Here is a 27,482-nt window from a genome sequence, read left to right on the forward strand (position 1 = left end):
ACGTAGACATTTAAGCAATGATATTAAAGTGATTATTATTCCATGAGTGAACATAGTAAGTCTTTATGTCAGTGTAATCTCACCTCTGAAACAGCTGTGGAAGTTGCCTTTGTCCAGTTTGTCCTCACGGCTCTCATTCAGGCTTCGGTCTCTGTCAGTCTCATCATCCTGGAAGTCTTTCTCCATCAGATACATCACAAAAATTGTCTCCACGAGGCTGAGCATCATCATGCCAAAAATCCCAATGCAGTACATCTCTGAGAAGAGCAAGAAGCATCATTAATGTGGACAAATCACTACTTACTGAGTCAGTATGTGATGTTCTTGCTCTATGAAGAGCAGTCCAAATAAATCAGGGCTCTTTACCTATAAGTGGGATCTTGTCTGATGAGGTAGGCAGAACTTCATTGAGAATAAGCTGCATCACTGTGACAGCAAGCAGCACAGTGACCTTGAAGCTGAGCTTCTCACCACCTCTGTGGGAGATCAAGAGGGAGGCCAAGTCCAGACACAAGAAGAAGAAGACAGGCAGCAAGAAGTTGGCAACGTAGAGGACAGACCTCCTCTTCATGGTGAGCTGACAATATTACAGTGAAGTAAATATTGTATCAACGTAAATAGATTTTTGCTGAAAGAAACAGAATCAACAAATTGAAATACCAAAAGTATAAGTACATATAAATGAGCGAGACTGTTTGTCCCCTGTAAAGAAATGTCTTTTACTTTTATGACATGTTGGAGGTTTCCTTTTTCCAACTCTATTTATCTTCAGCTCAAAGTGGATGTTTCAGTTTGTACTATTCCTCCCAATATTTCAGATGGCTCTGCTGACTATCAAACACAAATTATGTCCATATAAACTTGGTAAGGTCTGTATTTTTTCTTACAAAAGAACTGCACAGCTAATGAAGCAAATCTAACTTGGTGCCAAACAGATTGAAAGTTGTCATAACAAGTTTGCCAGTGGAAAGCTTACAATGTGAAGCAGCAACAGCAAGAAAAGTTGAGTTTGCATTAGCAGTAAAGTAACACAGTGTCAGTCTGATATATGGAAGTATACCTGGAACACAGGAGTGAATCTAATCTTCAGTTCAGAGAGATTAAGACGAAAATATCAAAAATACTGTGAGCTGAACACAGAGAGACTTTGGAAAATAAAGCTTTTCAGTGGTAATGGAACAGTTCTGTGCCTTCATCCAGAAATACTTACAGAGTAAACAATCACAGTTTGATTGATGTCATAAAAGTTGTCAAGTGAGGTGTTGGATGTCAAGTTGACGAACAACCATTCGTACTGCGTTCGCATCACCCTAATAGACTCCTCTTTTAGTACTTCATGGTTTTTGTTGAAGAGTATCTGCACTTCTTTATCTGAAATGGGGGAGAAAAATAGGCGTGAGGTGACACCTGCAGATCAACAATGAAGGAATGAATGGTGTTGTGTTTCAAGAAACCACTGACAGCACACATGAGCAGAACATGTTAGGGGCTCACCAGAGTACAAGACAGACTTGAAGGAGAAGCTGCATGTCTGAGTGTCGAAGGGAAACTTGTAAGTACAAATCTTGCAGGTGCTGACCACCACCTGATCATCCCGATATTCAACCGAGCCCTGATAGCGAATTTTGAGGTAAGGACTCATACGGATATTGTCCTTCTCTGTCCTGTATGAGAACAAATGAGAACAAATTCACATATTATGGCAAATGGCTTTTGCTTAAAATTGAATATCACATAATTGCAGCATCTATTAGACTGAAAAACATAGATTGCCATGCTATACAGCCATGGCCATACGTTTGGACACTACTACCATGACGCTTGTGAATCTTAGAAAATACCACAAAATTGTCACTTACAATATACAGCCATGGCCATAAGTTTGGACACAGCATGACTTATGTCTGTTTTGATGTCTATTACAGAACATAAGTATATTGTAAGTGACAATTTTGTGGTATTTTCTAAGATTCACAAGCGTCATGGTACTTGTGTCCAAACTTATGGCCATGGCTGTACATGGTGCAAGGGCATGTAAACTTTTGTTAATGTCTATTGATTTGTCTGTAATGCAAGCCACTGTAAATAAACATGTTTGCAGCTGTATTTGAATCCAAATTCTTCATTTCTGCCATTCCTAAATGATACCATAATGCTGATACTGTAATCATCACTTACTGTTGTCTGTATGTGAATCTGTGCATGTGAGTACATGTGCACATATTTAAACTCACATCTCTTTAATGGTTAGATCTGGCATCCACAAATATTCAATCGGAGCTGTTATGCGTTTAAGTCCACAGAATTCGGATGGATTCCAAGAAATGTGCTCATTTACCCATGCCTGAGGAGACAGAGATGATTTGGGTAAGGTGTATGCATGTTGTGGCAAAAACAATATAAGAAAGGGAAAAAAGAAAAATAGAGAATTACAAGATGCAAGTTAAACTAAAAACTGGTGACAGTCGGAGAGAAAGTGAGAAATGCTGCAAGACGAAACTCACCAAAAAAATCCATATGTAAGTAACAAAAGTCTGGTCACTCTCTCTCTGTGAGCAAAGAATAAGAGAGAGTGAAAATCTTTCCAGCTGCAGAAGTAACAGACTTTATCTGACAATAAACACTGCCAGTGTCTGACTTTAGAGTGTGGGCAGATTTTCTTCAGCAGTACAAACCAGTGTAGGCCTGGTTTACACAAAATTAAAGAAACTTAAATGTCTTTTGATCACTATAATTATCCACAATTAAAACAAAAGATTTGCTCCTCAGCACTTTGCATTGATTCATAAAATGTTTTAGATAATCTCCTTCCTTCAAAAACAGGGAGTATCATCATTATTAAACACAACATTGACTTAAAAAGCTTGAATAACTTACCACATCAAGGATGGCATAGATCGCCATGTCAATATATATCAGTGTAGCAGTAGTGTGGTTTTTAACTGGTCGGCTCATGGTGTATTTAGGATTGTCTTTGGTCAGATTCAAGAAGTCTGAAACAGCTTGGAAGCTGCACTTATAGTCACTGTAAGCTTCATCACCTGAAATGATGTCAAGACACATTCTCATTTAGGAAAAAAAAAACTAAGAAATGATAACTTCCATAGTCTAATTCCTGCTTTTTAAAACTACTCACAGTTTCTTAAAAATTTTATTTAGAAATGACAAACAGTAGGTGAAAGATTATTATGAGATGCTCTTCCAGGACTACATGTTTAACTAATCAGTCTAAGTTAAATTTGCACATTTTGCAGACATTAAACCAAAACAGGACTCTCCATTTGAAATCCATCTTCTAAGTGCATGTTGTTCAAATCAAAGCACCTCAATATTCTACTCAAAATCAATTCAGGGATTAAAGTTCAGTCCCAGAATCGGACACCAGGGCAGGTCAATCTTCATACATTCAATATTACAAACAGAAACTCTTTGTTTTGTACCTGTTTCATAACCACGAAGTTCTTCTGACTCTAAACTGGAAGTATTTCCACCTGAGGGAAACCACAATGCATTATTTTCACCACTGTTTCCATAAAACACATGTCCTATGTTCCATGTTATGTCATGTTTAGTTTTAGTGTTGATCTGATTTTCTGTTGTTTTTTTTAAATAATTTATTTTTTATTGGTATCCAGCACTTTACAGAACACATTTCAATCATGTCACAAGTATGAATACACAAGTCACGGGGTTATTCTTGAAAAAAAAAAAATTAAGCAGACTGAAAAAGAACAAACGTAAAGACATTTCAGAAAATAATAAGCATAAATGATAGCAGAAATATCCCATTGAAGTTATCCTCCTTGTTTTTACTAGCTGTCCTTCATATACAGAATCAAAAGCAGGAAAAAGGGAGGGAGGACAAAAAATTAAATATGTGATAACTTGTGTCTTTTCCTTCTTTAGAGAATCTGTCTGGTACCACAAACAGAACTACACACGTGGACAAAATTGTTGGTACCCCTCAGTTAAAGAAGGAAAAACCCACAATTCTCACTGAAATCACTTGAAACTCACAAAAGTAACAATAAATAAAAATTTATTGAAAATTAAATAATCAAAATCAGCCATCACTTTTGAATTGTTGATTAACATAATTATTTAAAAAAACAAACTAATGAAATAGGGCTGGACAAAAATGATGGTACCCATAACTTAATATTTTGTTGCACAACCTTTTGAGGCAATCACTGCAATTAAACGATTTCTGTATTTGTCAATGAGCGTTCTGCAGCTGTCAACAGGTATTTTGGCCCACTCCTCATGAGCAAACAGCTCCAGTTGTCTCAGGTTTGATGGGTGTCTTCTCCAAATGGCATGTTTCAGCTCCTTCCACATATGTTCAATGGGATTCAGATCTGGGCTCATAGAAGGCCACTTTAGAATAGTCCAACGCTTTTCTCTCAGCCATTCTTGGGTGTTTTTGGCTGTGTGTTTTGGATCGTTGTCCTGTTGGAAGACCCATGACCTGCGACTGAGACCAAGCTTTCTGACACTAGGCAGCACATTTCTCTCCAGAATGCCTTGATAGTCTTCAGATTTCATCGTACCTTGCACACTTTCAAGACACCCTGTGCCAGATGCAGCAAAGCAGCCCCAAAACATTACTGAGCCTCCTCCATGTTTCACCGTAGGGACAGTGTTCTTTTCTTCGTATGCTTGGTTTTTGAGTCTATGAACATAGAGTTGATGTGCCTTACCAAAAAGCTCCAGTTTGGTCTCATCTGTCCAAAGGACATTCTCCCAGAAGCTTTGTGGCTTGTCAACATGCATTTTTGCAAATTCCAGTCTCGCTTTTTTATGAGTTTTTTTCAGCAGCGGTGTCCTCCTTGGTCGTCTCCCATGAAGTCCACTTTGGCTCAAACAACGACGAATGGTGCGATCTGACACTGATGTACCTTGGCCTTGGAGTTCACCTTTAATTTCTTTGGAGGTTGCTCTGGGCTCTTTGGATACAATTCGAACGATCCGTCTCTTCAATTTGTCATCAATTTTCCTCTTGCGGCCACGTCCAGGGAGGTTGGCTACTGTCCCGTGGGTCTTGAACTTCTGAATAATATGAGCCACTGTTGTCACAGGAACTTCAAGCTGTTTAGAGATGGTCTTATAGCCTTTATCTTTAAGATGTTTGTCTATCATTTTTTTTCGGATGTCCTGGGACAATTCTCTCCTTCGCTTTCTGTTGTCCATGTTCAGTGTGGTACACACCTTTTCACCAAACAGCAGGGTGACTACTTGTCTCCCTTTAAATAGGCAGACTGACTGATTATGAGTTTGGAAACACCTGTGATGTCAATTAAATGACACACCTGAGTTAATCATGTCACTCTGGTCAAATAGTTTTCAATCTTTTATAGAGGTACCATCATTTTTGTCCAGGCCTGTTTCATTAGTTTGTTTTTTTAAATAATTATGTTAATCAACAATTCAAAAGTAATGGCTGTTTTTGATTATTTAATTTTCAATAAATTTTTATTTATTGTTACTTTTGTGAGTTTCAAGTGATTTCAGTGAGAATTGTGGGTTTTTCCTTCTTTAACTGAGGGGTACCAACAATTTTGTCCACGTGTGTATATATACCCTAGAACTTGGAGGAAGGTTGATATTTGAGTTACAAACATTGTCTGTATCACATAAAATCTACTCTTCTGGGAGCTATATATACACGATCCACTTAAACCATACACTGTCAAAAACATCTTGGCGAAGTTTGAGACAATATGCAATCTTTCCATTTTGTATTTTTCGCAGACAATAGCAATCCAATCATCAACCAAAGGAGCCTGTTGTTGCAGCCATTTGCGGGTTACGGCCTTCTTACTTGCTGCCAATAAGACGTAAGTTTCCTGTCTTTGGTACCCATCTCTTGTGGAAGGTTGCCCAGGTATAAAATATCAAATCAAAAAGGGAAAGTGGTTTGAAGAACTTCCTGTATAGTCTGGTAGACACTTTTCCAGTAAGAGACCAGCACTGGGCAGGACCAAAATATGTGAGTGATTCGCATTATCAATTTGGCACTGTCTCCAACATTTGGAATTAGTCGGACAGTGTCACTTTTGATCAGGAGTTATGAAAAAACGTACAAGACTCTTCCAGCAGAATTCCCTCCAGCTCATAGAACTTGTGGTTTGACACTGTAGTTGGCAAATTGCATTCCGGTCATCCTGAAAGATAACCTCATTGCTCTCACTAAACCATTTTTCTTTAATATACGGAGAGTGTTGAGATTTTCTCTGAGAGAAATAGTTGTAAATCTTGGAAATTATTTTAGTGTTGTCCTCAGAGTTATATGCAGATACGAATATTTTCATCATTCCAGTCTTCAAATTGGTCATATGTATGTGTGTTGCCCTTAAGGCAATTGTTTTCTGGTCATAGCAATTTCATGTGTCTAAAAATGGTTAAATATGTTAAAAAGTGTAAAATAATCATTTAGAGATGTTTTATGTGAGCATTTCATAATTATTTATGTATGTAGTTTAAAAATCGGAGGAATAATTCCACTTCCTGTTTGCTGCGCCACTTCCGGTTTGCCGCGCTACTTCCGGTTTCCGTTATGATCGCGAACGAGACGCATGCGGAGCCCAACATGGTGTCTGTGGTGATCTGTTGCCATCCACTTTGAAGCTTTTACGAGGCAATGCCGTAAGTGTGTGAATTTATTGATATATAGCTTAACTATTATATTTTTGTATTATTTTGTCATGATGTGAAGTTTGTATGCAGAACAGATGTACTTTATTTTGTGTTGCATTCAGATATGTTTCTTAAGAGAAATATTCTTGTATTTGTAGGGTCATTCCAGGTGAAATGACCAGATATTCCTTGGGGGTGTTGCTGCACCATTTTCAAATTAGTCCAAAATTTGCATGCCATTAGACAGTCACAAAAGTACTTTCTATGCAAAATTGTAGGCCTGTAGCTCAAACAGTTTCTGAGTTGTGGGGGTCTGAAATTTTCTGAATTTGGGCTATAAAAAGCCTCACCAGCGTTTTTTGCATCTTTAAGTGATTATTTCTCAGCCTCTAGACCAGGGGTTGGCAACCCGCGGCTCCGGAGCCGCATGCGGCTCTTTCAGCCCTCTGTTGTGGCTCCCTGTAACTTTGGAAAAATTCATTGTTCTGCCTTTCAGGCGCGTTTCAATGCATTTTAATAAAGAGAATTTTATTGTGAAATTACCGCTCTTACTTTGACGTATCACTCCACCGGATGTGGTGTGCCTGTGACATGAGAGCGCAAAGCTGATGCAGAGACACAACACGGAGCTTCCGATTCCCACACGTTTCATGCCTTTTTTTAAAATTTTACTCCTGGAGAAGCAACGCCTGTAGTTTCACATCGTTTTGTACTCAAGAATGGCAAGCCTGTATATTAAAGCTCCACTCCAAGAAAGACACGTCTTTGAGTCAAAAGTACTCATGATAGGGTAATACACGTTACTCGCAAGAACACTGCTCGATGTCACATCCAGGCAGCAGGTCAGAGAGTCAGAGGAGTGTCGTCTTGGAAAAATAGAGCAGCGACTTACCGGAGAAAATTTATTAGCTTAAGATAAATAGATAAATAGATTTTACAAGTTTAATAGACATTCACAAAATATTGATTTCCAGCTAACATTATGTAAGGAGCAAAAATGACATTAACCAAGTAAGATACATATTAGTGGAAAGACACAATTAAAAAATGAATCTATCTAATTAGAGGCTTTGTAATTAAGTAATCACGACTGATTAACAAGGGCATAGAGGTAAATAAAAAAACGATATATGCAGCGTTGTCTTCATTTTAAATGCCAAAAGGATTTTGCGGCTCCCGGTGTTTTCTTTTCTGTGGGAAACAGGTCGAAATGGCTCTTTGAGTGTTAAAGGTTGCCGACCCCTGCTCTAGACATACCAGAGAGCTGTGAGTTGGTAAACAAGGCCTCTGCATGTAGCTAGTGCTCCACAAACATCCCCAGGTGTTTCCCTACACTCTGCAGGCCATGGGGGCTTGCTAAAAATACTAAAAATTAAGAGATACAGTGCCTTGTGAAAGTATTCGGCCCCCTTGAACTTTTCATCCTTTTGCCACATTTCAGGCTTCAAACATAAAGATATAAAATTTGAATTTTTTGTCAAGAATCAACAACAATTGGGACATAATCGTGAAGTGGAATGAAATTTATTGGATATTTTAAACTTTTTTAACAAATAAAAACCTGAAAAGTGGGGAGTACAATATTATTCGGCCCCCTTGCTTTAATACTTTGTAGCGCCACCTTTTGCTGCAATTACAGCTGCAAGTCGCTTGGGGTATGTCTCTATCAGTTTTGCACATCGAGAGACTGAAATTCTTGCCCATTCTTTCTTGCAAAACAGCTCGAGCTCAGTGAGGTTGGATGGAGAGCGTTTGTGAACAGCAGTCTTCAGCTATCTTTATGTTTGAAGCCTGAAATGTGGCGAAAGGTTGAAAAGTTCAAGGGGGCCGAATACTTTCGCAAGGCACTGTACCTACTCCCGAGTGGGGTTTGGGACCTTAAAAGTACTAGAAATACTGCACAGATGTGTTCTAACACCCCTGGGTTACACAAACTTGTGTGATAACTTAGCAAACTGGAGCTTTCTAGGTACCTCACTTTGGAAAATATGAGCTCCCAAAGTTGGACAAGATTTTTAATTGGCTATTTTTGGTGGCAAAAATCTCAGTGTGGGACAGGTACCAGAGACCCAGAATTTGTCTACAAGACAGTTCCATCTGTCTTCTGCCTGTCTTGAGTCTAGAACTTTATACAGGAATTTCCCGCTCACTGTATCAAATGCCTTTTGGGCGTCTAGGCTAATTAGGGCCGATTCTATGTTGTTTTCTGTAATGTATCGTATTATATGTAGTGTTTTTCTGATGTTATCCTGTGTTTGTCCTTGCTTTATAAAGCCAGTTTGATCCAGATGTATGATGTCCGGCAAACAGTTTTCCAAACTCCTTGCGAGTATACTGTAGGTGTGAATATTCGATAGTCGACATTCACTACACTTACAGGTCTTAAATCAAAACATTCCTGTCTGTTTTTGCCTTCCTTAGGAATGAGAGAAATAATTGCCTCTCTCCATGAAGGAGGCATTTCGAACTTTTCCATTATCCACTTTTAGGTCTTTAATAGTGAGGGCATTAGTATTTCCCTAAAAGCTTTGTACCACTCACATGTAAAACCGTCTGAGCCAGGAGAGCTGCCTGTCTTGAGTCTTCCAATAGCTAAATGAATTTCTTCTACCGTCACTTGACTCTAAGTGTATTATTTTGTGCATCTGTGACTGTTGGCAGTCACATTGATTGCAGAAAGCAATCTGTTTGTGAGTCATTATCTAACTGTTCTTGAGAATATAATTTTTGATAGAAAGACAGTAGGCATTGTTTAATTTTACCCTGCTGACTAGGGATGATAATTGATAAGAAACTATCGATGTCAATGCCATTATTGATGCCACTTATCGATTCGATTCCCTATCGATTCTCTTATCAATGCAGCGTCACAGTGGTTACATTCAGCCTTTTCCTCGTTTCTCTTGAAAAAGTGAAGCCATGCCCGCGATCGCTTCTTCCGCTCCATGGATTGTTCCCGCTGTGGGCTCTAATCTCGCGACAACTGCACCCACGCAACTGAATACGGCAGGTCTCGCGAGGCTTCTTCTTCTTCATTGGTTTTATGACGGTTGGCATCCATCACTTTGGTGCATTACCGCCCCATTCTCACAACGAGGCTAGTGACAGAGTTCAGTTTGGAGAGACAGAATGTTTTTTATTTATTATTTTTAAAAGAATGACATACGTGCAGCAGTGAATGTCCACAGGTCTGTATTTGCCCACCAGCTCTCGGGGTCCAACGTTTTAATGTATTAGTAACGTGTGTTAACGGTCGTGCGTGGAAGCTAGCCATATCATGCTAGCTCTGAGATGGAAATGAGGGTGGCGTTCAGCTGGCTGTGGTCTCGAGCAGAGAAAAAGGGGAATCGCAGATGTAGCACAGGTATGTATGTGAAGTGTGGCAGAGTGTAAGTCGTTTTTAGAGTTGTGGTTTGGAGGTTGTTATTTGGGAAATTCGCCGACAGAAATTGCGACGCCAGGATGAAGTGAAAGCAGTAAGGGCAGTGAAAGTGACGTCAAGGCATCGATAACGGGAACCGGTTCTCAAAACGGCATTCGATTCCGGGAAATCGATCCATTTCTTATCGATGGCATCGAGGAACTGGTTCTCGATTATCATCCCTACTGCTGACATTCAATCACTTTAGTCCTTGGATTTTTAATTCTATAAAGTGTACTGTCTGCTTGTTTTTTCTTTAACCTGTAGGCAAGTAACTTTGATGCTTTGCCGCCCACTTCCCAATATTTCTGCTTGAGGGAGATTAGTTTCTTCTGTATGTCCTGTGTGTATATTTCATCAAATTCTTGTTTAACTATTTTAATTTCTTGCTCAGTATTTGATTCCACATTGCCTTTATGTATTCTTTGTAATGACTTTAATTTTGACTGCAGTGCAGCTAACTTTTCCTGTCTTGACTTAACTGATTTGTTTTTTTAAATACAAAATCAGCTCAGGAAATGTCACTGTGACATAATAATGCCATAATATTCTTATCAGCTGTGTGTATAGTATGCTGCTTCTGTTTATTATGGATGCTATTTTGTCATGTAGGTGAATTGTACGTACAGCATATGCAGATTCTCTGGCACAAATGAAGTTCTTAAAGGAAAATAAAGTTCTTTTGAATTTGAATAATGTGCTGCTGGTCTGTTTTAAGAAACAGTTAAACAATAAATATATCTCTATTTTTGTGTCTTATTTCAATTCTGCTGACCTTTAAACAGGACTGCTCTACACAACAAAGACTCATTACTTGTTGACACATACACCCCCTGTCAAAAGTTTGGAGACACTTTCTCATTCAAATAAATTAGAAACTGTCTCAAAACATTTGACAGGAGGTGTACATTAGAACTGCATTTTCCCTACATTTTGTTTTATTTCATCATTGAACTATCTAACTTTTAAAGATACTCTGCTAATCAGTCTAAGTAGTCTTATCAGCTGTATAATGCATAAGAGTTATAAGAATTATACAAGTCTAAATTTGTACATTCTTGCAGACAAAAAAACCTAAACAGGACTCTCCATTTGAAATCCATCATCGAGCTGCATGCTGTTCAAATCAAAGCAACTCAATAAACTACTCAAAATCAAGTTCAGTCCCAGAATCAGACACCAGGGCAGGTCAATCTTCTATTCAATAAATACAAACTTTGTACCTGTTTCATTACCATGAAGTTCTGCTGACTCTAAACTGGAAGTATTTCCACCTGAGGGAAAACACAACACATTATTTTCACCACTGTCTCCATAAAACACATGTCCTATGTTCCATATTGTATCACATTTAGTGTTTACCTGATTAGTTTTTTTTAAACACAAAATCAGCTCAGGAATTATCACTGAAATAATAATGTGCTGCTGGTCTGTTTATAGAAACAGACAATAAATATATCTATTTTTGTATTTTTTTTTGTCTTATTTCAATTCTGTTCACCTGTAAACAGGACTGCTGTACACAACAACAGCTCAATACTTGTTGACACATACATTAGAACTGGATTTTCACTAAATTTTGTTTTTATCTCGTCATTGAAATATCCAATAACTTTTACAGATACTCTGCTTTAACCAAGGATAAGCACTCTACTATCATTGTCAGAGGAAATAAACATGAAAGAATATTTATATTTGGAAATATGTGAGTTTATTATCTACCTGGAGTTTCCTCAATGTGAGGATTGGACTCATCTTCATGATCATCGGGAACTTGTTGCTCTGAATCGGAGGTCTTTCCACCTGATAGAAAGGAGCACACGTGTTTTTCAGTATAATTTCCATCCATACACATCTCCTGCTTTACATGTTGTAATGTGATTAAATATTATTTTCATGTATTTGATTTTCAAAACTGGAAATAAACTCAGGAAGAGCAGCTGTAATATCGAGACATGCTAATTTGATTTCATTTTGACTCTTGATCACCTGTCCAATTAGTGAAAAGTCGCTGGTTCTCCACACTTATCTATGTGTTATACACTGTTCTATATGAATGTTTTAGCTTTTTATCAAAATAGAAATTATTGCTTGAATTTAACAAAGAAACACAGGACACTCCAGTTAATGCAAAGCCTCAATAAATAGTTGAATATTCTGTATTCTTTTCATGGTCATTTTTCTTTAAAGCACTCTGAAACATACTATAAAAGAAAACTAATTTTTACTGGAAACAACTGAAATTTTACATCAGTTCCTGTTTAATTACAGTTCACTGAAAATGTCTAATCATAACAATTCAGGAAAGATTTGTTAAAAGGAAAAGAAAAAGTGTCTTCTTGTTTTCCTTTTGGCTTTTCCCTTCAAGGGTCACCACAGCGAATCATCTGTTTTCATCTAACCCCATCCTCTGCAGCCTCTTGTCTAACACCAGCTAACTTCATGTCCTCTTTCACTCCATCCATAAACCTCCTTTCTGATCTTCCTCTAGGACTCCTGCCTGGGAGTTCAAAACTCAGCATCCTTCTACTGATATATTCACAATCCCTCCTCTGTGAACGTCCAAACCATCTCAGTCTGGCCTCTCTGGCTTTATCTCCAAAACATCTAACCTGTGCTGACCTTCTGCTGTCCTCATTCCTGATCCTGTCCATCCCGGTCACTCCCAAACATTTTAATCTCTGCCTCCTGTCTTTTCCTCAGTGTCACTGTCTCTACACCTTAGGAAGCAAAAAAGTAGATCTCTGCAAAATATGAAATGAAAACGTCTCTGTATTTATTGTTTTGGCAGTTTATTTGAATTAAGATGACTTAAGTTTTACAGATTTTGGAAGCCAATGGTGCCAGTCATTTGGTCCTTGCGTGTCTCCGGTTGTTTTAATTCCTCCCCTTGCCTGTTTTCCATCCTTTCACGAACACTTTAATTAGTTTCTCCCGTGTTTCGCTTCCCCGATTAGTTCTATGTACAAATGATCCTGTCTTTCCCTCTTTCTTCACCAGTTTGTCCATTTTATCTCAGGATGACCTGCCGGTTCACCACATTTGCTGACATCCTGTTTGCTTATCTTGTGTTTATCTGCATGTCTTCTTTCTCATGTTCCTTTGTTCTTTATACTTTGATTCTTTTTCACTGGTTTAGGTTTTTTAGTCATGGACTCTGCGTTTTCAAATTCCTTAATTAAATTAAAAAGATGCATGAAGTATTAGTGGAGAAAAATCCATAAAGCTTACCTGCGAGGAGAAGCAGTAAGAAGAAGCAGCCTGCAGGCATCATGGCTGTGAGAGGTCGGTGAGCATCCCTGTTGTCTCTGTGCTGTCTGGGGACGTTTCCTCCTGTACTTTATAACAGTGGAGCAGGGCAGGGCAAATGCGAGTTCCTGATGGAACAAAGCTGGCAGGGAATGTCAACAAGCCCACCACTTAAGGGACTGTGAGCACATCAGCTTTCCTGTCAAACCAACAGCTGCTTAATTCTCACTTCCACTGCTGATGCACATGTATGTAAGAGTTGCATCAGAATTTAGTTCGATACTTAAAACTACATGATTTAATACACAAATACACAGCAAATCTGAGGTATAATGTCATCCCTTCAAAGGAAATTTAATTTCTTGCCTCTTAGACTGTATTCGTGAAGGTATTTCCATTTTACGATAAAAAGTGTGCTTACACTTACTATAAGCAGCACATGAGACATTACAAAGTTTAACCTTGATGGATAAATAATGCTCACCAAAGTCTGACATACCTCCAGAATCTAGAGACTTTTTACTGCTGTTTCCCCAAAGAAGAAGGTAGGTTACATTTTCTAATGTACTAGGGACTGATCCAACTAGGAGACTAGAAGGCTTAGAATTGCTACAACTGCATGGTGTCCAACGCTGTCCATGCAAAAAATGAATACTCAGTATTGATCTGAGTACCCAAGGCCAGGAAAAAGAACACAAACACCTGAAAGGGGCACTGAAAACTTGTGGATACCCTGACTGGACCTTTGTGAAGGCTCACACAAGATCCAGAAAGGAGAACAACTCAGTGAAGACGGAAGAGAAGGAGAGCAGGTGCAACAATATAGTGATCCCATATGTGTCTGGTGTGTCTGAAAAACTGAGGAGGATTTTCAACAAACACCAGATCCCTGTCTTTTTTAAGCCAAATAACACCCTCAGGCAAAGACTGGTCCACCCAAAAGACCCCACACCACACAGCCACAAGAGCAACCTGGTGTATGCAGTTAAATGCAGCGAGGAATGCTCAGACCTCTACATAGGGGAAACCAAAAAGCCACTTAACAAGCGCATGGCTCAACACAGGAGAGCCAGTTCCTCAGGACAGGATTTGGCAGTCTTCCTTCACCTTAAGAAGGACACTCGTTTCAGGACACCAATGTTCAGATTTTGGACAGGGAGGACAGATGGTTTGAGAGAGGAGTGAAAGAAGCCATCTATGTCAAAGTAGAGAAGCCATCTCTGAACGGTGGGGAGGGGGGGGGGTTGCGACATCTTCTTTCGCCAATTTACAATCAGGTCCTTTCAAAACTCCCCAAAAGAACTACTCAGCAGACTCATGCTAATGACCACTATTAGCACACGAGGACTCAGTGACATCTGTGCATTTCAACGACTCCCACCGATAGGCACAACGACCATCGTTGAGTAGTCAGGTGAGTCTTGGTATCGGTCGTTGGAATAATAGCCCTGGACACACCTCACAGAGGTTTAAAAGCTGAGGCAACACCAACCACCACCAGAACTGAAGAAGCCTCTTGGATGAGAGGTGAAACGTCTTTCAGCCAGATAGAACGTTTTTGCTGTATATATCTCTCTCTTTGTTCGTCTGCATACAGTCTGTTTTGTGTCTGTTTCTTGCACCTCTTCCATTTGTGTGTTTTCCCACCTTTTTTGATTGACTGCTTTTATTGGCATTATTAGATTGTTTTCTCATTAGTACTCTGTGTGTATGTTGTCTTGCCTTTGAGTTTCTGTTGTTGCTGACCTACTTCTAAAATCATCTATGCCTTTCCCTGGTTACTCTACGATAGTACGAACTGGCCATCCTCCAAGCAGTACCCCAGCTTCTGAGCCAACTAGCCATTGGCTTGCCAGCCTCCTGTCAGTTCCAGACCGCTTGCCTGCCGTCTGCTAGCATCAGCAGACTGTTGATTGTTTTTCTGCTGGACTTTTGTTAAATTAAGTTTTGCTACCACAACCTGCCTGCTGTGTGAGTCTTTGTGAGAGGTTTCTCAGAAGATCAACTGTGAAGGAATTAATGTGGTGGCAACTAATGAGGTGTGTTCCAGGAGACCATTGAGCTGCAGATGAGGAAAACTAAGTTTTATTTTTTCTGAAGAACAGTAAAGAAGCCGTCTTCATGAACTCTTCCACCATGACTACACAAAATCTTTTTGCAGGTGTAGTGTCTTTGATAAGTCACAGCAAGTCTGATCATAACTCCATGACTTTGTAGGTGATGGTTAATGCTTGGCAACGGAGATGGCAAAGTACGGCATGATTGAAGAACAAAAGTGGCAAGGCCCTTGACTGAAGGTCCTACCCCCATTCTTCTCCCTGCTTTCTTGTCTGCCTCTCTACTTACCGATCGATTGAAGCCAACAAAACGCCAAAAGAAAATAACTTTAAAAGTGACAAGAAGAATGGATGCAAGAGTTAGAAGAACAAAAAAAGCTCTTGAGCTACAAAAGCGTCAGTAGGAGCAACTGCGAACAGAGAAAGAAGCACAAGCAGCTCACATGAAGTTAAAGATGTCATGCTGTCCACCTCCTCCTCTGCTCAGTGGCAGCTTCTCCCTCTCTTGTAGGTGTGTGTGATGTGGTGTGTGTGTTGCAGCCCATTGGATAATCACCTGAATCAGAACACCTGTGTCAGGTAGTGGCTCAACTGCACACAATTATCTCACGTCATGAAGCTGGGCTCAGTTCACCACTCCATGTCGGACTGCTGGACAACATACACATGAACAAAATTGTTGGTACCCCTCAGTTAATGAAAGAAAAGTAAGTAATAACTTTGGCAGATTCAAATTATTTCTGTGACCATTGTGGGTAACCAAAGAAAATCAGACATTGCTGTTGAACTGTGGTTTAACAGAATTATTTAAAAAAATAAACTCATGAAACAGGCCTGGACAAAAATGATTCAACATGCTCAAGGAGGAACGTGGACCAACTGATACCAGGGACTTTTCTTTGCTTTAGTCATGCTTTTTTTCGGGGACAAATGCACATGTTTAAAGTTCTGCCTATGCATACGACATTAAAACAGAGAAGAGAGAAGTTAGTCAAATAATGCATGCTTTAAGAATCAGATATCAAGACTTTTCATCTATCACATGAATACATTGTAATATATCAAAATGTTAAATACAGATGCAAATGTAGACATGATATATCCATTTAACTGTTATATGGAAAATATTAAACTGCAATGCACCATATTCATATAGTTGAGCATTTAATTCCAATCTAGATACATCTACGCTTCCATTACATTACATTTCTAAACATATGTTATTGTATATTGAAAAGATTAATTGAAGTTTTTGCTTTTTAATGGTTAATAACTTGGGCTGGGCCCCGAATATCCCGAATATACATTCGCTACGGCGGTATCCGGATATTAATTTTGGTATCCGAATATTCGCACCCCCCCGGTCAGACGTTACTGGGCGGAACAAATATTCGGCGTTACTGTCTTCCCTCCGCCTTTGCCCACATCGGCTCATATTGGCTCATCCCGTTGTGTGATCACATAAACATATACACATATGTATATAACATATACACATATGTCTATGTGATCACCCCCTCCTCCCCCCAGACGAAAATGCGAATATTCGGAGCTGGTCTCTTCCCTTCGGCCCACTTCGGCTCATCCCACCGTGTTCGGTGGGATGAGCCGGCTCCTCCATTCATGTTTCTTACCACCACCCGAATGGCCGGGTGGCTGCCGACTCTGACGTCACGCTTCTCTTCGTTGCATAAACACAAGACAAGATGCTGAAGACCTCCGCTGTTTGGGAATTCTTCAGTTTAACTGAAGAGAAAACGAAGGCAGTGTGCAAAATTTGTACAATGGATCCAAATATTCGGGCCGTCTCCCCCCCCCACCGTTGGACATTACAGGGCGGAACAAATATTTGGATATTCGTCTTTAATAGGGCCCGAATATCCGGAGACCAGAAACCACTATTCGGGCCAGCCCTATTAATAACGAGTACATGTGCTAGATGTGTCGTCACAGTGCCCAGGGTATGCGAGTAATGGCCCCACAACATTGGTTAACATTACCTACAAGTTCTAATGGTATATTAAAGATAACATTTTAATCTAATATTCAAAGAATGTTCGGATGATATTTGTAATTTCAAACGATGTTACTATAAGTTAAAAAGTGAAGACAGAATGTTTTAAATTGAACATTTGGGAAAACTATGAAAGATGTCAGATTATGTTACATAACAAGGAACAGTGTTCTCAAACCTCTTGAATAATAGAAGCACAAAAGGCACAAGGAAGAAATCAGGCTAGAGCACATGAAGTGAACAGGAGGACAAACAAGACAAACTGGTGATGGACAAAGAAAGATGCAAGACAATTATGCACACACAACTAAATAGGGAAGAAGACACAGGTCAAACCAATTGGGGCGATCAAAAAAGGAGGGAAAGTGAGACAAAGGGAGGAAGTAAAAACACAAAAGACACACTGGGACAGAAAACTTTCCAACATGACACTAGAACCAAACTGAACAAAAGACCAAAGACACTTTCAGCTCTGCTCTCTCTGTCCGAAGCCACTCCCACCAGACCAACAAGTTTCTATGAATCATGGCTGCAATCCTACATAATAGTCTGTGTCAGCATTAAATTAATGGTGAATTCAATCTCTTTCCAGACTTTACTACTCATCAACATCTTAAGTAGCCCACACTGTAAAGATGGTAATTAAAAATAGAGGAGCGGAAATTACATATACAATAGAATAAGCCTTGTCGATTTTTTTTGCCATTCTGGTCCAGTAGCCGGGTTTCTTCTCCTCCTTGCTGCTGCTGAGTAGACTCATTTTTCTGTCCATCTCCCCAAGTTCATCTGAGACCTTTTCCAAGGCAAGAGACACCTCCGTCAGCTGACTGCTGATGCCCTGCAGTAGGGATTTAGTAGAATGATAATAAGATTATAGATCATATGACACTGTTAGCTGATTCATTGAGTTTCTGTTTGCAGAAACATCTTTTCCATGAAAACACAACTTCTGTCAACTTTACTTTTTCCCCTTTGGTGAAACCAGTGGCTCTCAAACTTCTTCGCCCACCTTCTGATGACAGAAAACTTTCATGCCCCTCCCCAATGACTTTGTAAGGGAGGGAGGGCAGATGCTATTGTATGTGGTATCCTGTTAAACAGCCCTTAGATGGTGTCCTTGACATGGTTTAAATGTTGTTCAGTCATCAGTTTCTGAAAAGTTCTTTGTGGATCCACTGAAAAAACTGAGAAGACGGTTCAGTTCAACTGCATCACAAACTACAACTCTGAACAAATCAGTGCCTCTAAAACATGAAATAAAGATTTATAATGATCTTACAAACCTGAATATATCTAGTTATTGTTTTTATACTAATACGCGAGTACACAGGTCTGTATTATTATATCTGATATCGTTTTGTTGTTTTGCGATGAAGATAATCAGAGTAGATGAGCCGAGGTGGAGACGTCATCCAGTATGCTGGTGTTCCAACTGCACAGTAACAATGTGTTTTCGCATTCTCGGGAGTCCGTACTAGAGAAACAGCCAGCGCGGTATTGTTGTGCGACCCAAAAAACAGGCCGACATTAAAACAATAGCTCAGCTAAAAAGTTCTACATGCACAGACTTTTTCCTTCCAGTTGCTTCGTGCCTCCCTCAAGGGGCGCACTCCACACTTTGAGAAACACTCGTGTAAACCAACCCTTTGAAATGGGGTTCTGACCTCTTTGGAGACAGACGATTCATCGGCAGATTCATCATTTGCAGACGCACAGTGAAAACGTTTCTTTATCCCTGGAAGGACATAACAGACACGTAGACATTTAAGCAATGATATTAAAGTGATTATTATTCCATGAGTGAACATAGTAAGTCTTTATGTCAGTGTAATCTCACCTCTGAAACAGCTCTGGAAGTTGCCTTTGTCCAGTTTGTCCTCACGGCTCTCATTCAGGCTTCGGTCTCTGTCAGTCTCATCATCCTGGAAGTCTTTCTCCATCAGATACATCACAAAAATTGTCTCCACGAGGCTGAGCATCATCATACCAAAAACCCCAATGCAGTACATCACTGAGAAGAGCAAGAAGTATCATTAATGTGGACAAATCACTACTTACTGAGTCAGTATGTGATGTTCTTCCTCTATGAAGAGCACTCCAATAAAATCATGGCTCTTTACCTATAAGTGGGATCCTGTGTGATGACGCAGGCAGAATTTCATTGAGAATAAGCTGCATCACTGTGACAGCAAGCAGCACAGTGACCTTGAAGCTGAGCTTCTCACCACCTCTGTTGGAGATCAGGAGGGAGGCCAAGTCCAGACACAAGAAGACGAGAACAGGCAGCAAGAAGTTGACAACGTAGAGGACAGACCTCCTCTTCATGATGATCTGACAATATTACAATGAAGTAAATATTGTATCAACGTAAATAGATTTTTGAAAGAAAAGGTTTTTTACTTTTATGACATGTTGGAGGTTTCCTTTTTCCAACCCTATTTATCTTCAGCTCACAGTGAATGTTTCAGTTTGTACTATTCCTTCCAATATTTCAGACTGTTCTGCTGACCATCAAACACAAATTATGTCCATATCAACTTGGTAAGACCTGTTTTGTTTTGTTTTTCGAAAAGAACTGCACAGTTAATGAAGCAAATCTAACCTGGTGCCAAACAGATTGAAAGTTGTCATAACACGTTTGCCAGTGGAAAGCTTACAATGTGAAGCAGCAACAGCAAGAAAAGTTGAGTTTGCATTAGTAGTAAAGTAACACAGTGTCAGTCTGATATATGGAAGTATACCTGGAACACAGGAGTGAATCTAATCTTCAGTTCAGAGAGATTAAGATGAAAATATCAGAAATACTGTGAGCTGAACACAGAGAGACTTTGAAAAAAAATAAAGCTTTTCAGTGGTAATGGAACAGTTCTGTGCCTTCATCCAGAAGTACTTACAGAGTAAACAATCACTGTTTGGTTGATAAAATCAAAGTCGTCAATTGTGCTGGTGGATGTCAAGTTGACGAACAACCATTCGTACTGCGTCAGCATCACCTTACGAGAATAATTTGTGAGTTTTTCATTGTTTTTGTTGAAGGACAGCTTTACTTCTTTATCTGAAATAGGGGGGAAAGGCGTGAGGTGACACCTGCAGATCAACAATGAAGGAATGAATGGTGTGTGTTCAAGAAACCACTGACAGCACACATGAGCAGAACATGTTAGGGGCTCACCAGAGTACAAGACAGACTTGAAGGAGAAGTTGCATGTCTGAGTGTCGAAGGGAAACTTAAAAATATGCATCTTGCAGGTGCTGACCACCACCTGATCATCCCGATATTCAACAAAGCCACGATGATCAATTCTGAGGTTAGGATTCGGACGGATTTTGTTCTTCTCTGTCCTGTATGAGAGCAAACGAGAACAAATTCACACGTTATGGCAAATGCCTCATGCTTAAAACTGAATTTCACATAATTGCAGCATCTATTAGACTGAAAAACAGATTACATTATAGTGCAAATGGTAACTTACTGTAGAAAATGTGTGTGAAATACAATAGAGAACAAAAGTTGACATACATTTGTAGAGATCCCCTGAATCACGGTGATCTTGAGTTCCAAAGACTCTTGAAACTCTTAATTTTTATGATGGAATCATTTAAAAACACATTCTTTGCCACAGAAAGCAGTCATGCATTTTTGAATCCTTCATTAATTTCTTGCCAGTTTTCTGTAAATGTGAGAAAATCTGCTGGAACAAAAATATACATACAGCACTGCTGATATTTGGTCAAATGTTCCTTGAACATTTTTACCTCAATCAGGTGATTCTGATAGTCGTCCACAATCTTCTGATTGTATTGTTGCCCACTCCTCATGACAGAATTGATGCAGTTTGACTAAATTTGTTGGCATTCTGACACAGACTTGTTTCTTCAGCTCAGTCAGGTTCTTGATGGGGTTTAAATCAAGACTTTGAGGAGGAAAGTCCAAAACCTCAACTCTCACCTAATTTAGTCATTTCTTTACTACTTTTGATGTATATTTGGGGTCATCGTCTGGTTGGAACATGGTTGGAACTATGTTTCATGTTTTTGCTTGACTCTTGAAGACCCTGACCAATTATCTCTCAGCAGCAGGTGTTTATTTGTGTTTTCTTCCTGATTGTGGCATGGACACAACTATACAACGCTCTTTATATCTACAAATGATTGCTTGTACAGATGTTTTTAGGATCTAAAGCATCTTTGAAATGGCTACAAGAGACTTTCTTGATTTGTTTTTTTACATTTGTGCTGAGCATCCTCAGACTTTCCCATCATACTGTTTGTGACAGAGTTTACTGCATGTGTAAAATGGGAATCATTTAACGTGGTTCAGAGGAGTCAATCGTAATCACACAAGAAGTGAAGAGGTCATGCCACTGAGGAACCTTGATTAACACAACTTCTGTAAAAGAACAAAAATGCATGATTGTTTTTTGTGACAGAAGCCATTGTGTTTCAATGTTTCCATCAGATGGAATTAAGAGTTTTAGAAGTTATTGGAAACCTGAGATTGCCATGCTATACATGGTTTTCATAAGTGCATGTAAACTTTTGTTAATGACTGTTTGTATGTTTGTAATGCAAGCCATTATAAATAAACAACATGTTTGCAAATATATTTGAATCCAAATGCTTCATTTCTGCCATTCGTAAATGATCACATAACAGTAAAACCATGATCATCACTTCCTGTTGTCTGTATGTGAATCTATGCATGTGAGTACATGTGTACATATTTAAACTCACATCTCTTTAATGGTTAGATCTGGCATCCACAAATATTCAGTCGGAGCCATTATATGTTCAAGATGACAGAATTCATGTGAATTCCACTGAATGTGCTCATTGTCCCATTCCTGAGGAAGCAGAAATGATTTGGGTAAGGTGTATGCATGTTGTGGCAAAGACAATATAAGAAAGGGGAAAAGAAAAATAAAGAATTACAAGATGCAAGTTAGAACTACAAATTTCTGACAGTAGTACAGCAAGTGAGAAATGCTGCAAGAGGAAACTCACCAAAAAAATCCGTACGTTTGAAACTAAAGTCTGGTCACTCTCTCTCTGTGAGCAAAGAAATAAAAATGAAAATCCAGCTGCAGAAGTAACAGACTTTATCTGACAATAAACACTGCCAGTGTCAGACTTTAGAGTGTGGGCAGATTTTCTTCAGGCAGTACAAACCAGTGTAGGCTTAATTTACACAAAATGAAGGAAAGTTAAATGTCTTTTGATCACTACAACTACCGACAGGTAAAACTAAAGATTTACTCCTCAGCACTTTACATTGATTCATAAAATGTTTTAGATAATGTCCTTCATGAACAAAAACAGGGAGTATCATCATTATTAAACACAACATTGACTTAAAAAGTTTGAATAACTTACCACATCAAGGATGGCATAGATCGCCATGTAAACATGTATGTCTGTATGAGTAGTGTGGTTTTTAACTGGCCGGCTCATGGTGTATTTAGTCTTGTTTTCGGTCAGGTTCAGGTGGTCGAAAATAGCTTGGAAGCTGCACTTATAGTCACTGTTCGCTTCATCACCTGAAATGATGTCAAGACACATTCTCATTTAGGAAAGAAATTAAGAAATGATAACCTCCATTCTCTAATTCCTGCTTTTTAAAACAACTGGTCTCACAATTTCTTGACATTTTATTTAGAAATGACAAACAGTAGATGAAAGATTATTATGAGATGCTCTTCCAGGACTACATGTTTAACTAATCAATCTAAGTTAAATTTGTACATTTTTGCAGACATTAAACCAAAACAGGACTCTCCATTTTAAATCCATCTTCTAAGTGCATGTTGTTCAAATCAAAGCACCTCAATATTCTACTCAAAATCAATTCAGGGATTAAAGTTCAGTCCCAGAATCAGACACCAGGGCAGGTCAATCTTCATACATTCAATAATACAAACAGAAACTCTTTGTTTTGTACCTGTTTCATTACCATGAAGTTCTGATGACTTTAAACTGGAAGTATTTCCACCTGAAGAAAAACATAACGCATTATTTTCACCACTGTTTCCATAAAACACATGTCCTATGTTCCATATTGTATCATGTTTAGTGTTAACCTGATTTGTTTGTATTTAGGATTGTCAGATTCAAGAAGTCTGAAACAGCTTGGAAGCTGCACTTATAGTCACTGTAAGCTTCATCACCTGAAATGATGTCAAGACACATTCTCATTTAGGGAAAAAAAACAAAAAATGATAACTTCCATACTCTAATTCCTGCTTTTTAAAACAACTGGTCTCACAGTTTCTTAAAAATTTTATTTAGAAATGACAAACAGTAGGCGAAAGATTATTTTGAGATGCTCTTCCAGGACTACATGTTTAACTAATCAGTCTAAGTTAAATTTGTACATTTTTGCAGACATTCAAACCCAAACAGGACTCTCCATTTTAAATCCATCATCTAAGCGCATATTGTTCAAATCAAAGCAGCTCAATATTCTACTCAAAATCGATTCAGGGATTAAAGTTCAGTCCAAGCAAAAACTTTGTTTTGTACCTGTTTCATTACCACGAAGTCCTGTAGACACTAAACTGGAAGTATTTCCACCTGAGGGAAAGCACATTACATTATTTTCACTATTGTTTCCATAAAACACACGTCCTATGTTCCATGTTGTGTCATGTTTAGTATTGATCTGATTTGTTTTTTAAACACAAAATCAGCTCAGGAAATGTCACTGTGACATAATAATGTGCTGCTGGTCTGTTTATAGAAACAGTTAAACATTGCTCATAAATATATCTGTAATTTTTGTATTTTTTTGTGTCTTATTTCAATTCTTTTCACCTTTAAGCACGACTGCTGTACACAATAACAGCTCATTACTTGTTGACACATACATTAGAACTGGATTATCACAAAATTTTGTTTTCATGTCGTCATTGAAATATCTAATAACTTTTAAAGGTACTTTGCTTAAGTATGGATAGGAACTCTACTATCATTGTCAGGGGAAAAAAGCATGAAAGAATATTAATATTTGGAAATATGTGAGTTTCTTATCTACCTGGATTTTCCTCAAGCTGAAGATTGGACTCATCTTCATGACCATCAGGCACTTGTTGCTCTGAATCGGAGGTCTTTAAACCTGACAAAAAGGAGCACAGAGGTATTTTTTCAGTATGATTTCCATCTATACACATCTCCTGCTTTATATGTTTTAGTGTGATTAAATGTTGATTGCATTTATTTGTTTTTTAAAATTAGAAATAGACTCAGGAACTGCAGCTGTAATGTCAAGACTGTCACGGGCCTTTCCTAGCCCCGCCCCCTGCCGGCCATCTGCTCTGCTGCCGGTGTGTCTCCGGTCTGTGAGGCTCTCCACAGCTGCTGATCAGCGGATTAAGTGCAGCTGCAAGAGCCGCACACCTGCAGGTCATCCCACCACCACCTGCTGTAAAGACCGGCTTCACACGGCAGTGGATGTGGGATCTTACTGCCTTCCTGTGTTGTTGTCTCCACTTCCTGCAGCCACGGGAGCAGCCTGCTTTACCCCCAGCCGTCCTCCAGGTGTAAGGACCTGGACCTCCTCCAATAGTTCTCCTGAGTAGGACTGGGACTCAGCTGTCCTCTTGCTCCTCCAGCTGCAGTCACCTCCCCCCTGACTGCCGCCCCCAGAAGCCTGCCTTCCCCCTCCCTCACCCGTTGTGAGTTCTGGCCATAGCTGACATTAGAGTTATTTGAGTTTTCAGTTTTTGTAAATAAAGACCTGTTCATTATCGATCTGCCTGCTGTCTGCTCTGTGAACGCTCTCATTTGGGTTCAGTTCTCCACGAGACATGCTGATTTGATTTCATTTTGACACTTAAACAGCTCAGTCATTAAAGAAGAAACTCTTGCTTTAATTCAACAAAGAAACACAGGACACTCCAGCTAATGCAAAGCCTCAATAAACAGTTGAATTGCATTTTCTGTATTCATGTCATTGTCGTTTTTCTTTGGAGCACTATAGCACTGAAATATATTATAAAAGAAAAAAGTAATTTTACTGAAAATAATTCTAAAAATTTCATTTTATTTCTGGTACAATTACAGTTAACTGAAAATGCTTTGTCATAATAATTCAGGAAAGACTTTTTAAAAGTAAGACAAAAAAAACCTTCTTTAATTCCGTTTGGCTTTTTCCTTCAGGGGTCACCACAGTGAATCATCTGCCGATATATTTACTATCCCTCCTGTCCTATACGTCCAAACCATCTCAGTCTGGCCTCTCTGCCTTTATCTCCAAAACATCTAACCTGCGCTGTCCTTCTGATGTCCTCATTCCTGATCCTGTCCTTCCTGGTCACTCCCAAAGAGAACCTCAACATTTTAATCTCTGATATCTCCAAGTCTGCTTCCTGTCTTTTCCTCAGTTTTACTATCTCGAAAAATTAGAAAGAGAGAAGGAAAATCTCTGCAAAAAGTGAAATGAAAATGTCTGTATTTTTATTGTCTTTGCACTTCATTTGAATTAGGATTACCTTAGCTTTACAGATTTTGGAAGCCAGTGCCAGTCATTTGATCTTTTTTAATTGTCTGACTGTGACACAGTTAAACCTAACTGAAATACTTTAATTATTAGTCACTGGTAAGACTAAATAATGTTTCCTGATTAAAAAGCAGCACAGAGGATCAGTAAAAAACAGTTTTAGTGAGACAGCAGTGCATTTCTACAGATTTATTTCCAGCTTACCTGTGAGAAGAGGCAGAAAGAAGAAGAAACCTGTAAGCATCATGGCTGTGAGAGGTCTGTGAGCGTCCCTGTTGTCTCTGTGCTGTCTGGAGATGTTTCCAGCTTTAATATAGCTGGAAGAGGGCAGGGCAAATGTGATGACAGACCCTTTAAAAAGTTCTTGATGTAATGCTGCCAGGAACTGCCAACACCCTCAGCACTCAACAACCTGTGGGCAGATCAGTTTTCCTATCAAACCAACCGCTGTTTAATTCCCACTTCAGCTGCTAATGCTGCTTGGTTTTTAAAAGCTGGTTAATGTAGGAGTTCCATCAGAAGTTAGTTTTATCGAAGCTTTGGAAGTTGTCCAACTGCATGAGTGTCTGTGCAGACAATGATGGGGATTTTGACGCCTGTTCCGCTCCACTTGCTCCTTTGGGAGTCTTTCTCATCTCTCATCCATCCAGACATCACGACAATCAGTAGCACTTAGAGACCTTTAGAAATAATGCAGTGTGTGCTGTACTCTCGTGTTTGTCTGCTTTCCCACCTGTGTGGTTCCCTGCACTGTCCTCATGTGCTTTTGAATCCATCGCCTGGTTGTATATCTGTGATACACTGCACCTCCTCGGAAGAAAACACAGATTGATGTAGTTAATATGTTTCTTAGCGTATTTTTTAGACCTTGCATAATAAATAAAGATTGTTATTATGAGGTAGTGAACTTTCAATCCACTATTGGAAATCATATCAGTGTACTAACACCAATGCTCATACTGTGGATGCACTCACCAGCCACTTTATTAGGTACACCTGTTCAAATGCTTGTTAACACAAATAGCTGATCAGCCAGTCACATAGCCACAGATCAATGCATTTAAGCATGTAGACGTGGTCAAGACAACTTGCTGAAGTCCAAACCAAGCATCAGAATGGGGAAGAAAGCGGCAGTTGTGTGGACGAAAACACCTTGTTGATGTGAGAGGTCAGAGGAGGATGGGCAGACTGGTTGGAAATGACAGAAAGGAAAGTAACTCAAATAACCACTCATGACATTCAAGGAATACAGAACACCATCTCTGAATGCACAACATGTCGAAGCTTGAAGAGGATGGGCTACAGCAGCAGACGACCATACCGGGTGACACTGCTGTCAGCAAAGAACAGGAAACTGAGGCTACAGTTGACACAGGCTCACCAAATTTAGACAATAGAAGATGGGAAAAGCATCGCCTGGTCCGATGAGTTTTCATTCCATTCAGATACAATCAAAATTTGACAAAAACAACATGAGAGCATGGATCCGTCCTGCCTTGTATCAGTGGTTCAGGCTGGCGGCGGTGGTGTAATGGTGTGGGGGATATTGTCTCGGCACACTTTGGATCTCTTAGTCCCAAAGTGAGCATCGTTTAAACACCACAGCCTTCC

The 27,482-nt window shown here is 39.3% G+C and overlaps 1 protein-coding gene across 1 annotated transcript in view; it reads right to left on the bottom strand.

The window, feature by feature from the left end:
* The window catches only part of LOC110948354 (5-hydroxytryptamine receptor 3A-like), a 78,623-nt gene extending 52,477 nt beyond the window's left edge, over positions 1-26,146 (bottom strand). The window contains exons 1-10 of the mRNA XM_051939622.1: positions 26,076-26,146; positions 24,408-24,488; positions 23,897-23,947; positions 23,316-23,366; positions 22,751-22,914; positions 22,382-22,426; positions 22,112-22,221; positions 20,550-20,719; positions 20,272-20,432; positions 19,498-19,708 (exon numbers count right to left, since the gene is read on the bottom strand). Coding sequence (XP_051795582.1) covers positions 19,498-19,708; positions 20,272-20,432; positions 20,550-20,719; positions 22,112-22,221; positions 22,382-22,426; positions 22,751-22,914; positions 23,316-23,366; positions 23,897-23,947; positions 24,408-24,488; positions 26,076-26,118 — 1,087 coding nt within the window. The 5' untranslated portion in view covers positions 26,119-26,146. The remainder of the gene's footprint in view (positions 1-19,497; positions 19,709-20,271; positions 20,433-20,549; positions 20,720-22,111; positions 22,222-22,381; positions 22,427-22,750; positions 22,915-23,315; positions 23,367-23,896; positions 23,948-24,407; positions 24,489-26,075) is intronic.
* Positions 26,147-27,482: the final 1,336 nt, after the last annotated feature.

This window comes from Acanthochromis polyacanthus, chromosome 19, assembly GCF_021347895.1.
Source record: "Acanthochromis polyacanthus isolate Apoly-LR-REF ecotype Palm Island chromosome 19, KAUST_Apoly_ChrSc, whole genome shotgun sequence".
NCBI classification, from domain to species: Eukaryota; Metazoa; Chordata; class Actinopteri; family Pomacentridae; genus Acanthochromis; species Acanthochromis polyacanthus.